Source organism: Capricornis sumatraensis, chromosome 1, assembly GCF_032405125.1.
Source record: "Capricornis sumatraensis isolate serow.1 chromosome 1, serow.2, whole genome shotgun sequence".
Classification (NCBI taxonomy): domain Eukaryota; kingdom Metazoa; phylum Chordata; class Mammalia; order Artiodactyla; family Bovidae; genus Capricornis; species Capricornis sumatraensis.
Window position 1 is genome coordinate 164,756,456 of NC_091069.1, and position 18,167 is coordinate 164,774,622.

The 18,167-nt window shown below is 38.1% G+C and overlaps 1 protein-coding gene and 1 non-coding gene across 6 annotated transcripts in view; both read left to right on the forward strand.

The window, feature by feature from the left end:
* The window catches only part of SIDT1 (SID1 transmembrane family member 1), a 102,122-nt gene that overhangs the window by 47,248 nt on the left and 36,707 nt on the right, over positions 1 to 18,167 (forward strand). For 3 of the 5 annotated variants that reach the window (XM_068964080.1, XM_068964089.1, XM_068964071.1), the window contains exons 5-9: positions 1,368 to 1,469; positions 2,091 to 2,174; positions 4,036 to 4,123; positions 5,685 to 5,756; positions 6,322 to 6,415. In XM_068964080.1, the coding sequence (XP_068820181.1) occupies positions 1,368 to 1,469; positions 2,091 to 2,174; positions 4,036 to 4,123; positions 5,685 to 5,756; positions 6,322 to 6,415 (440 nt within the window). The remainder of the gene's footprint in view (positions 1 to 1,367; positions 1,470 to 2,090; positions 2,175 to 4,035; positions 4,124 to 5,684; positions 5,757 to 6,321; positions 6,416 to 18,167) is intronic. The other 2 variants (XM_068964097.1, XM_068964107.1) reach the window with 2 other exon arrangements.
* Positions 17,400 to 17,509, forward strand: LOC138093442 (U6 spliceosomal RNA). The gene has a single exon (XR_011146092.1). It is a non-coding gene; the product is annotated as a U6 spliceosomal RNA (small nuclear RNA).

Sequence of the window (18,167 nt, forward strand, 5' to 3'; positions counted from 1 at the left end):
GTGAGAGTTTTACTTCTTCTTTTCCAATCTGGATTCCTTTCTTTTTCTGCTCTGATTGCTGTGGCCAAAACTTCCAGTAGTGGTGAGAGTGGGCACCCTTGTCTTGTTCCTGACTTTAGGGGAAATGCTTTCAGTTTTTCACCATTGTGGATAATGTTTGCTGTGGGTTTGTCATATATAGCTTTTATTATATTGAGGTATGTTCCTTCTATTCCCGCTTTCTGGAGGGTTTCTATCATAAATGGATGTTGAATTTTGTCAAAGGCTTTCTCTGCATCTATTGAGATAATCATATGTCTTTTATCTTTCAATTTGTTACTGTGGTGTGTTACATTGATTGATTTGCAGATATTGAAGAGACCTTGCATCCCTGGGATAAAGCCCACTTGGTAATGATCTTTTTAATATGTTATTGGATTCTGTTTGCTAGAATTTTGTTAAGGATTTTTGCATCTATTTTAATCAGTGATATTGGCCTGTAGTTTTCTTTTTTTTGTGGCATCTTTGTCTGGTTTTCCTCAAAGTCTTACTCATGTATTTCATGTCAAGCTTCTCAACCAGTTACTATATTTAAAATTACTGGGAAGAAGTCCCCTTTCTTCGTTATTAGCAACGTGTTTAAAACTTAGAGTTAATAAATTTTTCTGGTGAATTGATAATCTAAGTAGGTAAATAGTATAACCTCTATTATAAATGCTTCCTTATTCTGATGTTTGAGAAATACTTTTAAAGATATCTTAGCCTGCCCAAAATTGTGAACATATTTCAGGAACCTAAATGTAGGGCTTGGTCTTTGAATCTAAATGTCATCTCACTGAGTTCCAGCCAAGAAATAGATTCTTTGGCAAAAAAAAAAAAAACACACACACAAAAAGTCTAGGGAAAGGTGGGTGTAGTGCTAATTCTTGCCTATGGGAAGGTGGTTAAGATTCTTGAAGAACAAGCTTGTCTGCCTTTCAAGGAAGAGCTTCATATTTCAAAATGACCACACAGAAGTAAACTTTGTTTCCTGTTACATTTCACATATCTCTGATTCAAAGGGTGGGGGTATCTTCTTAAGTTGCAATTGGAATGAAGTGTAGCAAAGTTTAGTTGAGAAATAAATATCATAAAAAATGATACAGCAATGTTGTATGAAATGGCTCCTTTGTCTTGCTCATGGCTGTATTCCTAGTATCTGAGCCCTGCACAGAGCATCTGCTCAATATGCAAGAGATGAATGGCTAGCTGAATTACTGGAGGCTTCCTGAGATTTACATCTGAACTTTGTGCCTCATATTAGAGGAAACCACCTTATTCATGAGAAAATAGTTTACGACTGTAAACATTTCTTAGCATTAACAAATCCTTTTTTTTTTTATTTTTAGTATTTCCTATACAAATTTCCTGAAGACGTAGACTCAGTTATCATTAAAGTTGTGTCTACATTGGCTTATCCATGTTCTGTTGTCTCAGTCCAAAATATCATGGTGAGTTTCATAACTTGTCAACCTTCCAATATGGAGTTTTATATTGTCTTAGGATAAATGAGAGAGAGCATGAGCACCATTTCATCCTTTTACTTTGTCCTGCTGACAAGACTGCTAAATAGTAAAAGCTGTATCTTGTGCACGCAAGTGCACAGTATGTGTTTATAGACATTGATCTGGGGAGATAGAGAGAAGTTGACTCTTCACCAAGATAAACAAAGGAAGGAAGGGAGGGAAGGAGGATCGTGACAGAGAATAAGGAAGACCAAGTTGTGAACTGCACAAGGAAAACAGAAACCTACTGCTTGTTCTAAGCTTTGAATTTTTTGTTGTGTCATTAGGCCCTTTCTGTCTCATAAAGTATTAATAAAATATGGGAAAGGTGTGATATACTTTAAGACAGATCTTTTATGTTCTCTTTAATATTAATATTAAGTGACCTTGACTTCAGAGGACAAGGCACCAAATTTTAGGAAAACTATTTCATGACTGTTCTGGGAGGAAACTCTTCATGGTTTCTGGCTCAGTAAGGACCCCCTCCTCTGTGATCCAGGTGGTATATGTGGTATGTATATATGATAATAGTGATATTTTCCTTTTTATCCCCCATGCACATGACAGTGCCCAGTATACGATCTTGACCACAATGTGGAATTTAATGGTGTCTACCAGTCCATGACTAAGAAAGCTGCCATCACACTACAGGTGAGACATCACTTCTGTGGGCATCATCATCAATGACAATGCACAGTTTATAATCAGGTTACCTACTGAACCAGTTTGGTCACCCACTGAATTTAGAGAAACCTAAAGGACTACCGCTCACTGTGTACACTGAATCTCTTTCCTTTCTGATTGATTTCAAAACAAAGATTGCTATACCTGGTGGATAATGCTACTCTACCAGGTGCCCTGTTCCCCTTGGGGAATCTTGGGAACCTGTGATGCAGCAGGAGAGGTGTCTGACAGATTGCTTACAGAGATAAGGGTGAAAGATTCCAGTCTACTTAATGAAGGGGGTGCCAATTTAGCATAAAGTTTATCTGATCAATTTAAAACAACTAAATATATTCTACTAAAACATTATTGTAAATCAGCTATGTTTGCATGCATGCTCAGTTGCTTACTCTTTGCGACCCTATGGACTGCAGCCCACCAGGCTCCTCTGTCCATGGAATTGTCCAGGCAAGAATACTAGAGTGGGTTGCCATATCCTCCTCCAGGGGATCTTTCCAATCCAGGGATCAAATCTGAATCTCCTGCATCTCCTGCATTGGCAGGCAGATTCTTTACCACTGAGACACCTGAAAATAGTAAGATTTCAATTTAAAAGACACATATCTTGATAATTTGTACTAGTGACAGTAACCAAAAGAGGACTTCAACTCTGGACAGAATGGGTAAGTTCAAAGGAATATGAACCACATTTGTGTAGAAGTTTGCCCTTTTGGTATTATAATTAAATTTTTGTTTCAGTGATAATTTTATAGCAAAAATATATACACATCATGTCAGCATATTTTCAAAGAGATTCGGTTCCTGCCTTTAGAGTGGTATTTACTTGAGGTACCTGCAATTTGATATGTTCTCTAGGTAAGGAGATACTGTTTATTGAATAGCAGGTCATGAGTGAGGAGGGGTTAATTATAATTTAAGTATCAGAACTAAAACCTTCTATTAGTCAGGCTTTAATTTTTAATGTCTCATATTTGATACCTCAAATATCTGCTCTTGTTTTAGTATTTTTTCCCTTAGCACCTCAGCATTATATAGTCTCAAATTTAAAAGGACAAAAAATAAGCATAATAGGAAACTCAGATTTTTACACCATCTGGACAGTAAATTAATGAAGAACAAAGTGTATCAGTACTTTCTCACTCTGAATGTATTTGGCAACAAATTAGTACGTCTCTCTGGACTCCTGATTCAGTCTTGGGCCAGTTTCTGGATAGGTTAAACATCAGAAATTTGGGATAATATAAAGTCAAGATTGTATAAATATACTAGATCTTAAAGATTATCTTGTCAACCATGCTTCATTCATGGATAACAAACTGGAACACAGAGAAGCTCACTCAGAGAAAGTCAAAGTCAGGACTATAACTCAAGTCTCCTAACTTGAGTATTTGCTTCCCTGACCTAAATTATTTATTTGTCTGCTGACTGAATGACTTTTCAGAAAGTCATTTATCATTGAATTTTAAGATAAAAACACTATAAAAAGCTATAACACTATAAAAAGCTAAAACAGCTCTAAAAATAAAGTTTATTAAAGAATTTAATATATAAGTATTAGTTATTAAACATAGGCTGTTGACATATATTTTATACAATTCTAAGCACTCAAGTGGGCACAAGACAGACTGAAATCAGAATATTGTATCTACATAATTTCTTGGATATAACAATTATTTTATTATGGATAACCTGGAGTAGATCATGGGAATGTGTGAATCCTTCCTAAGGAGTTAGGGAGAGGGGTGAACTTTACTTTTTTTCTCTTTCCTTCTTTTTGCCCCCACCACTATGAATTTTCTCCCTTCTTCTATCTTTATGTCTTACGCAGAAGAAGGATTTTCCAGGTGAGCAGTTCTTTGTGGTGTTTGTGATAAAGCCTGAAGATTATGCCTGTGGAGGATCTTTCTTCATCCAGGGTAAGCAACAGTGAGGAATATTTGGCTATGTAGAAAAACATAATGGAATGGAATGGAAACGAACCAAAAAGTTCATTTTGGCCCCTTCTGATCCCTTTCAACCATCTCTAGTAAGTCAGGGTTATCAGCAATGGCTTGATAAGGCAGTCTGAGATGTACTTGAGAAAAAAATAAAGGGAAGAAAATAATAGATCTCAAGACATTATTGATACTTCAAAATACCATTTACCACCTTGAATCTTTTCAAAGTCTTGTACTTCCTCAGACTATATGAGGTAAGTTGGCTCTTTACTCAACAAATATTTACTACTATGAAGTAATGGGGCTTCCTTGTGGCTCAGATGGTAAAGAATTCCCCCGCAATGCAGGAGACCCAGGTTCAGTCCCTGAGTCAGGAAGATTCCCTGGAGAAGGGAATGACTACCCACTCCAATATTCTTGTCTGGAGAATTCCACAGATAGAGGAGCTTAGTGGGCTATACCCCATGGGGTTGCAGAGAGTCAGACATGACTGAGTGACTAACACACACACGTGTGCACACACACACATGAAACAATGACTTTAATACAGCAAATCGAGGTCCATTTTCTAAGATCATTTTGGTAGCTAGCAGTAATGGAGCTACCTATATTTATCAGTAGTCATCATTTCCCCAGGAAAAGTCAGAATTCTCAATCCCCACTGCCAAAATTGTACCTTTCAAGATAGTAAGTAAGCAAAGTAGGGCAACTTATCCCAACTGACAACCTACCCAATGTGTAAGCTCTTAGGCACAATACAGTGGCTGTGGGCAACTACCCACTAATTACCATGGCAATGGAAAAGGCTGTTGATTGAAAACATGGACCCCTCAACAGCTGATGGGCCATATGTGACCAATGTGGAGAGTGTTTACTGGTGAGTGTAACACTCTTCTCTTGGTATTCAGGTGAATCTTCTTCTCATGTATTCTTTTTTTTAAGCCCTGTTTTAATTTTTATTGGAATATATTTGCTTTACAATGTTGTGGGTTAGTTTCTGCTGAACAACAATGTGAATCAGCTGAATGTATACATACATCCGCTCCCGGTTGTGCCTCCTCATATATTTTTTAATATCTTAGTTACATAGCTCTAGAGTTTTGCCAACATCCAATGTTTTTGTAAACTACAAATCCTTTAATGGCTATATAAGAAAAACAAATTCTCACTGGCTAGAAAAATGCAAACCAAAAGATGAAGGAGCTCTCTATTTTTGCAGCTGTTTTCTTCAGATTTCCGTGGTATATTGAGTTATATGTGATATGAGCAGAAAGGTCAAGGCTTCTTCATTTAAGAAATGCTACATTCTAAATTAAGTCACTTAGTGCTACCAAAATGCACCCAAACTAAGGTCAAATGGAAAGTTTTAACCAAAGAGTATTAGATGGTTTGAAGGTTTGGTGGTTTGGTTTTCATATAGCTCTTGCTAAAAGAAAATTTAGCAACCAGAATTCATCCTGGATAGTTTTTAAACAACTGTTCAGATGAGAGGCCAGGAACATAGTATCTGACCCATTGTGCTTTGTTCTTTTTTTACCAGAAAAGGAAAACCAGACTTGGAATCTACAACGTGCAAAGAATCTTCAAGTGACCATTGTTCCTTCCATTAAAGGTCAGTTTTGGTTGTTATTGTTGAGTCACTAAGTTGTGTCCAACTCTTTGCGACCCCATGGACAGAAGCACACCAGGCTTCCCTGTCCTTCACCATCTCCTAGAGTTTGCTTGGATTCATGTCCATTCTAACCACCATGCTCTGCTGCCCTCTTCTCCTTGTACCAGCATTTAGTGGAGAGATTCCTGTCAGGAAGGAGATCATGTCATTCAGTGCTAATGTCATCCTTCCAGAGAAACATCACAAGAAAACTAACATTTACCTTAGAGATAGAAGAGAGAATCAAAGCATTTTGTTAAATTCCTTACAGAAAGAAAGGGAAGTCAGTTATGATTTCGTGTATAGGAAGTCCCTCCCAGCTTCCCTGAGGAAGTCATCACTGTGAAAGGCAGACATTTATGGACAATGACGAGGTGACCTCCAATAGCTTCCCTGCTTTGAATGGGATTATCTTAGGATTTAAGAATGGGTATGATGCAGATGGGCCTGTTAAGCTGTCCTGTCCCAAACACGGTTCTCTTTTCTCCTGAGGACATCCTGACCAGAGCTATTTCTCTTCCCTCAGGATCCGTTTATGTGAAATCTATTCTTCTCAGTCTTGTCATCTTCTTCTCCTTCTACTTGGGATGCCTGTTTGTTGCATTCATCCATTATATCAGGTATGTCAAGAGCTTCAAGAAATGTCAACCCCCTTCACCTGTCTCTGCTTAGCAGTTAGCACATTAGACTTCAGAGTCATACTGACTGGATTCAGTTCTACCTTAGCCACTGTGTGATCTTGGGCAAGTTACTTAATCTTTCTGTACTTCACTTTCCTCATCTGTAAAATGAGATAATAATTTCCCTCACAGATCAGTATAAGTGCAGTGTTTATATCAATGTCCTACACAGAGTAAGTGTTGGTAGTGACACCTATTTTCATAGTTAGTGAAACTTCAACAGAAAGGCAGCTTGGGTATTTTTTAGAACAGAAAATGCTCAGTGTAGATCTTATGGAATATAGGAAATCAGTTTTACCTAACATGGAGATTTAGAAACAGCTTTGAACATTCCATCAAAAAGTAGAATTAATGCCTAAAATAAATCCTGTGGTATAATAAGTGCCAGGAGTAATAAATATGCTGTGACAATATATTCTAGGTGCTTTTTAACTGTTACAGCATCAATTTTACAGTCAAAATATTCCCTGAGAGGAGAAAAGGAGATAATCATGACCAAGGAAATTTCCCTTCCCAAGAGTGGAGCCCCCAGTGAAAAAGAGTTGCAGTCTTTCCTTGTATCTCTGAACATGCCTGAACTTGAGAATTCCATAGTTTGTCCTGGTCTCTGTGAAATAACTACAAAGGAATGGCAGGAGGTACAATAAACAAATGTTCTCTCTCCTCTTGAGCATCTAAAGTAAACAAAGCCAATGTAGAGTTCTCAGATTATTGGCAAAGATTAGCCTCATCTGTAGAAAAACCTCACAGCTACCACAGCAATACAACTTCTCAGTGATACAGGCCCACCTCTGAAATGAATCCCTCTTTGACCTTTATGAAGCTTTGCAACTGAGAAACTGACTTCAAAAACCATTGACCATATCTGGGACAATTTGAGCACCAAAATAATTAAGGAGAATAGTGAATTATAACCCACTGAGAAAACAAGAAATTCATGAATCCTTACAATAAGGGAGAGAGGAAGGAAAAAAAGGGAGAGAGGGGAGGAGGGAGGGAAGGAGGAAGGTAGGAGGAAAGGAAAGACCTAAATACTTGCATATATACATTCAATGAATTCAACAAAATTACTAAAACATTTCTACATTAGGGAAAGGAGCCATTAGCAAATATTGACATAGGAGGGAGGACCCTTGCCTACAGCAGAACACCAAACACTGACTGGTAAATAAGGAGAGAGTCCCAGAATTGGAAAATCAGTATTTTGCATAGATCAGGTTAAGAATCATCAATGAATACTAAAGCTAGGAGGAAAATCTGATGAGGATCAGGATATCTGCATGGCCTCAAAGTGATTCCCCACAAAAAGCTTGGAAGTTATAAGGGAAAAATACTAACTATACAGAGGAGAAATTGGATGATTGACAGGGTGATGAATATTAATATGACCAAAGGAAGATGGACACTTCCAGGTGTGATACTCTGAAAAGGACACAGCTTCACTTGTGTAGTATTCCAGCCAGAAAAGCCCATTTTTACTATAATCATGAGGGAAAAACTAGACCAACTCAAAATGTTGAACATTGTATTAAAACGTGTCACAAAAGACAAAAATTAGCTACGGAAATGTTCCAGATTGACTGAGACTGAAGACACATGATGACTAAACACAATATCTGATCTCAGACTGGATCTTTTATAGAAGAAAAATATGCTGTAAAGGACATTATTGGATCAATTGGCACAACTGTAATACAGGCAAGATAAGAATATCATATCAATGTTAAGTGTATTGAATTTGACAACTACACTGTGATTATATAAGAGACTATTTTATTCTTTGAAAGTATTTCAGTTCAGTTCAGTTCAGTCGATCAGTTGTGTCTAACTGTTTGCGACCCCATGAATCCCAGCACGGCAGGCCTCTGTGTTCATCACCATCTCCCGGAGTTCACTCAGACTCACGTCCATCAAGTCTGTGATGCCATCCAGCCATCTCATCCTCGGTCATCCCCTTCTCCTCCTGCCCCCAATCCCTCCCAGCATCAGAGTCTTTTCCAATGAGTCAACTCTTCGCATGAGGTGGCCAAAGTACTGGAGCTTCAGCTTTAGCATCATTCCTTCCAAAGACATCCCAGGGCTGATCTCCTTCAGAATGGACTGGTTGGATCTCCTTGCAGTCCAAGGGACTCTTAAGAGTCTTCTCCAACACCACAGCTCAAAAGCATCAATTCTTCGGACCTCAGCCTTCTTCACAGTCCAACTCTCACATCCATACATGACTACTGGAAAAGCCATAGCCTTGACTAGACAGACCTTAGTCGGCAAAGTAATGTCTCTGCATTTGAATATACTATCTAGGTTGGTCCTAACTTTTCTTCCAAGGAGTAAGCGTCTTTTAATTTCACGGCTGCAGTCACCATCTGCTGTGATTTTGGAGCCCAGAAAAATAAAGTCTGACACTGTTTTCACTGTTTCCCCATCTATTTCCCATGAAGTCATGGGGCCAGATGCCATGATCTTCGTTTTCTGAATGTTGAGCTTTAAGCCAACTTTTTCGCTCTCCTCTTTCACTTTCATCAAGAGGCTTTTTAGCTCCTCTTCACTTTCTCCCATAAGGGTGGTGTTATCTGCATATCTGAGGTTATTGATATTTCTTCCGGCAATCTTCATTCCAGCTTGTGTTTTTTCCAGTCCAGCGTTTCTCATGATGTACTCTGCATATAAGTTAAATAAGCAGGGTGACAATATACATCCTTGATGTACTCCTTTTCCTATCTGGAACCAGTCTGTTGTTCCATGTCCAGTTCTAACTGTTGCTTCCTGACCTGCATACAGATTTCTCAAGAGGCAGGTTAGGTGGTCTAGTATTCCCATCTCTTTCAGAATTTTCCACAGTTTATTGTGATCCACAGAGTCAAAGGCTTTGACATAGTCAATAAAGCAGAAATAGATGTTTTTCTGGAACTCTCTTGCTTTTTCCATGATCCAGCGGATGTTGGCAATTTGATCTCTGGTTCCTCTGCCTTTTCTAAAACCAGCTTGAACATCAGGGAGTTCACAGTTCACGTATTGCTGAAGCCTGGCTTGGATAATTTTGAGCATTACTTTACTAGCATGTGAGATGAGTGCAATTGTGTGGTAGTTTGAGCATTCTTTTGCATTTCCTTTCTTTGGAATTGGAATGAAAACTGACCTTTTCCAGTCCTGTGGCCACTGCTGAGTTTTCCAAATTTGCTGGCATATTGAGTGCAGCTCTTTCACAGCATCATCTTTCAGGATTTGAAACAGCTCAACTGGAATTCCATCACCTCCATTAGCTTTGTTCATAGTGATGCTTTCTAAGGCCCACTTGACTTTACTTTCCAAGATGTCTGGCTCTAGATTAGTGATCACATCATCATGATTATCTTGGTCACGAAGATCTTTTTTGTACAGTTCTTCCGTGTATTCTTGGAAGTATTTAGGCATAAAAATTAATGACATATGCAATTTACTTTCAAATAGTTCACCCCAAATTTATATATACCTATATGTGAAAACTGGAGAAGGAAATGGCAACCCATCCAGTATTTTGGCCTGGAAAATCCCATGGACAGAGGAGCCTGGTGGGCTACAGTCCATTGGGTCGCAAAGAGTTGGACATGACTGAGCAACTAACACACATATATGAAAACACACACATGCACTCAAAGACAAAGAATGGTATAGCAAAGGGGGTAATATGCTGACAATAAGTGAATCTAGGTAACAATACGTTGCTTCTCCAAAAATTTGAAATTATTTTCAAATAAAAAATGTTAAAAAGAAAAACACCAGTCTACAGGCAAATATACCCGGAAAGTATATATACACTAACTGGTTATCAGCTCAATTAATTGATTAGATTATAACAACTAACACAGAACAAATACTTGCTCTATGCCAAGCACTGCACTAGACCTTCTAAGTAGATTATTTCATCTAAATCTCGACAACAGTAAGTACTAGTATTATTATTATGATTTGACAGTTAAGAAAACTGAGGTATTAAGAGGTTAAGTAATTTGACCAAGAATTCACAGCCACTAAATGAAGGAGATGGGATTTGAACCCAGGCAGTCTGGCTGGATCATCAAAAAAGCAAGAGAATTCCAGAAAAACATCTATTTCTGCTTTACTGACTATGCCAAAGCCTTTGACTGTATGGATCACAACTGTGATCTGTGTGGACTGTGTGGAAAATCCTGAAAGAGATTGGAATACCAGACCACCTGACCTGCCTCTTGAAAAACCTGTATGCAGGTCAGGAAGCAACAGTTAGAACTGGACGTGGTACAACAGACTGGTTGCAAATAGGAAAAGGAGTATGTCAAGGCTGTATATTGTCACCCTGCTTATTTAACTTATATGCAAAGTACATCATGAGAAATGCTGGGCTGGATGAAGCACAAGCTGGAATCAAGATTGCTGGGAGAAATATCAATAACCTCAGATACGCAGATGATACCACCCTTATGGCAGAAAGTGAAGAAGAACTAAAGAGCCTCTTGATGAAAGCGAAAGAGGAGAGCGAAAAAGTTGGCTTAAATCTCAACATTCAGAAAACCAAGATCATGGCCTCCAGTCCATTACTTCATGGCAAATAGATGGGGAAACAATGGAAACAGTGTCAGACTTTATTTTTCTGGGCTCCAAAATCACTGCAGATGGTGACTGCAGCCATGAAATTAAAAGACACTTGCTCCTTGGAAGAAAAGTTATGACCAACCTAGACAGCATATTCGAACACAGAGACGTTACTTTGCCGACTAAAGTCCGTCTAGTCAAGGCTATGGTTTTTCCAGTAGTCATGTATGGATGTGAGAGTTGGACTGTGAAGGGAGTTGAACGCCGAAGAATTGATGCTTTTGAACTGTGGTGTTGGAGAAGACTCTTGAGAGTCCCTTGGACCGCAAGGAGATCCAACCAGTCCATCCTAAAGGAGATCAGTCCTGGGTGTTCATTGGAAGGACTGATGTTGAAGCTGAAACTCCAATACTTTGGCCACCTGATGCGAAGAGCTGACTCATTTGAAAAGACCCTGATGCTGGGAAAGATTGAAGTCAGGAGGAGAAGGGGACGACAGAGGATGAGATGGTTGGACGGCATCACTGACTCAATGGACCTGGGTTTGGATAGACTCCAGGAGCTGGTGATAGACAGGGAGGCCTGGTGAGCTGGGGTTCATGGGGTTACAAAGAGTCGGACACGACTGAGAAACTGAACTTAAATGAGCTGAGTCTGGCTCCAGAGTCTTAGCTCCTAAAGCAAGCAGGTCAAGAAGGGACCGGAGTAGGCAGGGCATGTGAGGAAGAGCAGTCCTAATTAAGGAGACTAGATCCAAAGCCTGGCACCCCAGCATGGATTCCATTTAAAAAGGGTCCAAAAATCTGCCAACTTTGATTGAGATGAGTTCTAGTGTCATGGAAAAAGAAGTTCATCTTTTCTGCCTCTCTTAGGAAAACTGTCTCTACCACTGATGTTTTAGATTTTAGAAAATAGGATTTTATCTCTTTAGTTACCTAGCAGACATAATCAACAATGCGACAGACAGAAAAATTAAGTTAATAACTGGATATCAATCTCTCTAAAGCTGTTATGCAGCCTGCTGAAGTGAACACAATTTTTAAAAGTTGTGGCCTAAGGCTCTATTGAAATCTTTGGCCACTCCAGATTACTGTGCTACAGTCAGCTGCACAAACATAGAATCTTTTCCAAATACAGGCAAACTGAAAATAGAGATCTGGAGACATGAGAACTCTTGGCATCTAACTAGGGAAACAGAATGAGAGAAAATGCTAACAGAACTCTTCCTTCGTTGAACTGAGCAGAAATCACAAAGTTTTCTACAAAAGTAAGTGAAGCCAGTCCTGGAGCAGAATACCATTTGCTTGTTGAGCTTCCTGTTCCTTATTACGAATACCTGTAGTGTTTGCAGCACATGCTATGAGATGAGGGTAAAAACATTGATTAGAGACATGGCTCCTGTCCTCAGGGAGCTCAGAATCCAAAGTGGTTTTATGATTTTTTTCTGGTGTTTCTTTTTCTTTTTTAATGTTTTTTTTTTGGCTCAACTCCATTCCCCTCCCACCTCCAAGCTACAGTTCATTTAACAAGTATTTATGGAGCCCCTGCAATGATACTCTGAGTCAAGCACTGAATGCATCCATGTCTCTCATTCCATCCTCTCAGTCACCCTGCCAGACATTGAATTCAAAGTGCATAATACTGATTACTTGTCCTGTTGATTCCTGTATTAATTATTTGTTACCACAATAACACTGCATAAAAATCAACCATAAAAACTCAATGGCATACAGCAATACATATTTATATTTGCTCATAAATCTATGGGTCAGCTGGATGATTCTGCTAATTTGGACTCTGGACTAGGCTCTGGGGCTTCCCAGGTGGCACTAGTGGTAAAGAACCTGCCTGCAGTGCAGGAGAAACAAGAGATGTGGATTCGATCCCCGGGTTGGAAAGATCCCCTGGAGGAGGGCGTGGCAACCGACTCCAGTATTCTTGCCTGGAGAATCCCATGGACAGGGAAGCCTGGCAGTCTACAGTCCGTAATAGGCTTGAACAGAGTCGGATACATGACTGAGTGACTTAGCATGCACGCATGCACTAGGTTTCAGAGGTCTCAGCTGGGGTGGTCATAATGTGAAATTACTGGGCAGGTTAGAGAAGCACTGGCTCTTCCAGACTGGCCTCAGCTGTACTTTGCCCTTCATCCTCCAGCATTCGAGCCCTGGTTTATTGTATCTCCAAGAGAAATTGCACAAAAATGCAGGGCTTCCTTAAAGTATAGGCTTTAAAGGGGCACAATATCACTTCCCCCTTGGTGTCCTTGGTCAAATCAAGTGATGAGCCCAGTCCAGATGCAAGAGGTGAAGATACAGACTCCATTTTTGATTGAATGGGCTGAATACAAGAAGAAGTGTAGCCATTTTTCAACCAGTCTAGAATAGTTCTCATTTACTCTTTTTTCTTTTATTCATTATATACTGCCTGCCTCACATTAGCTTTGTAAATCACTGAACTTCTCTAATAAAGAATTTTATCAGCTCCAAAACCTAGGGCAAATGTGGGTAAAGCCAATTAATACAAACCCAATCATCTTTTATCAGTTTGTATAATTGCTTGCTAGTTAATATCACTAAACTTGCTTTTTTTTAGAGGGACTTCACTAGAGCCTCATTTGCCAGCTAGACCCATCAGACCCAATTGTAACTGCTCTCCTTAACAATATGACTCAACAAATGTTTACTTATACTTTCCTGGGTGCCAGGCCCTGTCCCAAAGTTTAGGGATTCAGTGATGAATAAGACAGTCTAGATCCCTGCTCTAATAGAACTTACATTGTACAAACGGAAGACAGATAAGGAGGCAAGCAATTAATAACACACACAAAAAAACTTCAACTAGAGAACAAACACATTAGTGACTTTATTAAGATATAATTCATAAACCATAAAATCTGCTCCTTTTAAAAATTCAATGGTTTTAGTATATTCATAGTTACACAACCATCACCACTATCTAACTTTCATTATCTCTAAAAAGAACACTGAGTTTACCAAAATTGTAGGATACAAGATCAATATACAGAAATCAATTGTATTTCTATACACTAGCAAATATACAATTCAAACATAAAATCAGGAAAATGATCTATTTACAATAGCATCAAAAAAAAAACCTTAAGAATTTAACAAATTAAATATAAGACTTGTACATTGAAACCTACAAATGTCCTTGAAAGAAATTAAAGAAAATCTAAATATATGAAAAGACATCCTGTATTCATGAATTAGAAGACATAATATTGTTAAAATGGTATAGTAGACAGAATAGGGCCCCCATAAGATGTCCATGTTCTAATACTTAGAACCTGTGACCATGTTCTTTACATGTCAAAAGAGATTTAACAGATGTGATAAAATTATGGCGATTATCCTAGATTATCTGTGTAGTGTATAATGTAATTATACATTCTAATGTAATCACAAGGGTCCTTATAAGAGAAAGGCAAGAGAGTCAAACTAGGAGAAGGTATGATGAGGAAGGGTGAGGTTAGAGTAACATATATGAAGATGGGGAAGGAGCCATGCCTCAAGGAATGCAGGCTACCTCTAGACGTTGGAAAAGGCAAAGAAATGGATTCTTCCTTGGAGTTTTCAGAAGGAATGCAGCCCTGCTGATATCTTAATGTTAGCCACATAAGACTCATTTTAGAATTGACATCCAGAACTGAAAATAATAAATGTGTGTTGTTGTAAACCATAATATTGTGATAATTTATTATAGCAGCGATATAAACTGAAAGATGTGGCAATATTCCTCTAACTGATCTACAAATTCAACACAATTCCTATGAAAGTTTCAGCTGACTTTCTTCCAAAAATTGATAAACTGATCCTAAAATTCATATAGAAATGCAAGGGATCCCAAATAGGAAAAATAATCATGGCAAAAAGAACAAAGACTCTGAACTCCCAGTGCAGGGGGCTTGGGTTTGATTCCTTGTCAGGGAACTAGATCCCACATGCCTCAACTAAGAGTTCGCATGCCACAACTAAAACATCCCAGGTGTCGTAACTAAGAACCAGTGCAGTCAAATAAATATTAAAAAGAAACCCTTCTGGCACTGACATAAGACATATAGATCAATGAAACTAAATTGAAAGTTCAGAAATAAACCCTTACACTTATGGTCAATTGATTTTTGACAAGGATATACCAAGACAATCCAGTGAAACAAGAATATTCTTTTCAACAAATACTACTGAGACACTTAGGCGTCCACATGAAAAAGAATGAACTTGTACCCCTACCTCAGTTCAGTTCAGTTCAGTCACTCAGTTTACGACCCCTTGGACTACAGCACACCAGGCTTCCCTGTCTACCGCCAACTCCCAGAGCTTACTTAAACTTATATCCATCGAGTCAGTGATGCCATCCAACCATCTCATCCTCTGTCGTCCCCTTCTCCTCCTGCCTTCAATCTTACCCAGCATCAGAGTCTTTTCAAATGAGTCAGTTCTTCACATCAGGTGGCCAAAGTATTGGAGTTTCAGCTTCAGCACTACCTCAGAACATACAAAAAAGTAAACTCTAAATAGAACAAAAATCTAAATAAAAGAGTCAAATTTATAAAATTCTTAGAAGAAAATACAGGAGTAAATCTCTGTGACCTTGGATTAGGTAATAGTTTCTTAGATATGATACCCAAAGCACAAGTAACAAAAGAAAAAATAGGTAAGTTGGACTTCATCAAAATTAAAACTTTTGTATTTTTAAAGGACATTATCAAGAAAGTGAAAGTACAACACAAAAAAATGGGAAAAAGTCTGTACATCATATATCCATAATAGTCTAGTATCCACAACTATATTAAGAATCCTTCCAACCCAATGATAAAAATAAAAATATCCTAATTTTAAAAGGGCCTTTTTAAATTAAATTGATGTTTCTCCAAAGAAAATATATAAATGGCCAATAAGCATATGAAAAGATGTTTAACATCATTAGCCATCAGGGAAATGCAAGTCAGACTACAATGAGATATCACATTATAGCCACTAGGATGGCTACAATAAAAAAATTTTACTAGAAAAATAACAAGAGTTAATAATGATGTCAGAGAAATTAGAAACTTCTACATTGCTAGTAGGAATATAAAATAGTTCTTGCTATCAAGCTGCAGTGGAAAACAGCTTTAAAAAGTTAATGAGTTACCTCATACCAAGCACTTCCATTCCTAGGTATATACCCAAGAGAATTTAACACACATATCCACAAAAAAAAATTGCACACAAATATTCATAGCAGTGCTATTCATGATAGCTAAAATGTGGAAACAGTCAAAGTGTACATCAAGTATAAACAAATACACTTGGTATATCCATACAATAGCTATGATTATCCAGCCATAAAAAGATTTAAGTATTTTCAATGAGTGGTGCTGGGAAAACTGGACAGCTACATGTAAAAGAATAAAATTAAAACATTCTCCAACACTGTACACACACACACACACACACACACACACATACACACACACACACATATACACACAAACAAAAACTACAACGGATCAAACACCTAAATGTAAAGCTGGACACTATAAAACTCAGAGGAAAAACATAGGCAGAACATCCTTTAACGTAAATTGTAGCAATCTATTTTTGATCCACCTCTTAGAGTAATAAAAATAAAAACAAAAATAAACAAACAGGGCCTAATTAAAAGCTTCTGCACAGCAAAGGAAATCCTAAACAAGACAAAAAGACAGCCCAAAGAATGGGAGAAAGTATTTGTAAATGAAGTGACCAAAAAGGGATTAATCCCCAAAATTTACAAACAGCTCATGCAGCTCTATGTCTAAAAAAAAAAAAAAGAAAAAAACCCAATCAAAAAAATGGGCAGGAGATCTAAATAGACATTTCTCCAAAGAAGGCATGGAGATGGCCAGAAAGCACATGAAAAGATGCTCAACGTCACTATCAGAGAAATGCAAATCAAAATTACATACAGATATCAACACACACCAATCAGAATGGTCATCATCAAAGTTTACAAACAATAGAGACTTCCCTGCTGGTTCAGTGGTTAAGAATCCACCCTACAGTGCAACTAGGGATCAAACATGTATCAAACACCTTGGATGTGTGTTTGATCCCTGATTGGGCTGAAGAGCAACTATGCCCCCCTGTCACAATTACTGAGCCCATTCACCACAGCTAGAGTCTGTGCACTGCAGCAGAAGACCCCGAGTGCTGCAACTAAGGCTGCAAGCAACCAAATGAGCATTTTTTTTAAGTTTACAAACAATAAATGCTGAAGACAGTTTGGAGAAAGGGGAACCCTCCTACACTGTTGGTGGGAGTGTAAATTGATACAGTCATCATGGAGAACAGTATTCAAGTTCCTTAAAAAGCTAAAAATAGAACTACCAGTGCTCACTTGGGCAACACATATACTAAAATTGGAACGATACAGAGATAGAGATTAGCATGGCCCCTGCACAAGGATGACAGGCAAATTCGTGAAGTCTTCCATATTTTTCTTTTTTTTAGTATAAATTTATTTATTTTAATTGGAGGCTAATTACTTTACAATATTGTATTGGTTTTGCCATACATTGACATGAATCCGCCACGGGTGTACATGCGTTCCCCATCCTGAACCCCCCTCCCACCTCCCCATACCATCCCTCTGGGATTTTTCCTTTTACATTTCTGTCTATACATTCTATTAATTTTTGAGAGTTTGATGTTGAAACTCCAACTAAAAATCTTAATTTACCTACTTTAAGAAATAATTGTAATATATAGTGGAACTATATGTAACTTTGTTTTGTATTTTGGAGTGGGAGTCTCTTATAAATGTGTTATCATACTTTCATAGTTAAAAAAATTAAGAAGAAAAAATAGAATTACCGTATGGTCCAGCAATCTCACTCCTCAGCATATATCCAGAGAAAATCATAATCTGAAAGGATATATGCACCCTGATGTTCACTGTAGCACTGTTTACAATAGCCAAGACATGGAAGGAACCTAAGTGTCCATCAACAGAGGGATGGAAAAAGAAGATATGGTATATGTGTGTGTGTGTGTGTGTGTGTGTGTGTGTATGTGTGTGTATATGGACACAAACACATACACACACACATAATGGAATATTACTCAGCCACGAAAATGAACAAAATAATGCCATTTGC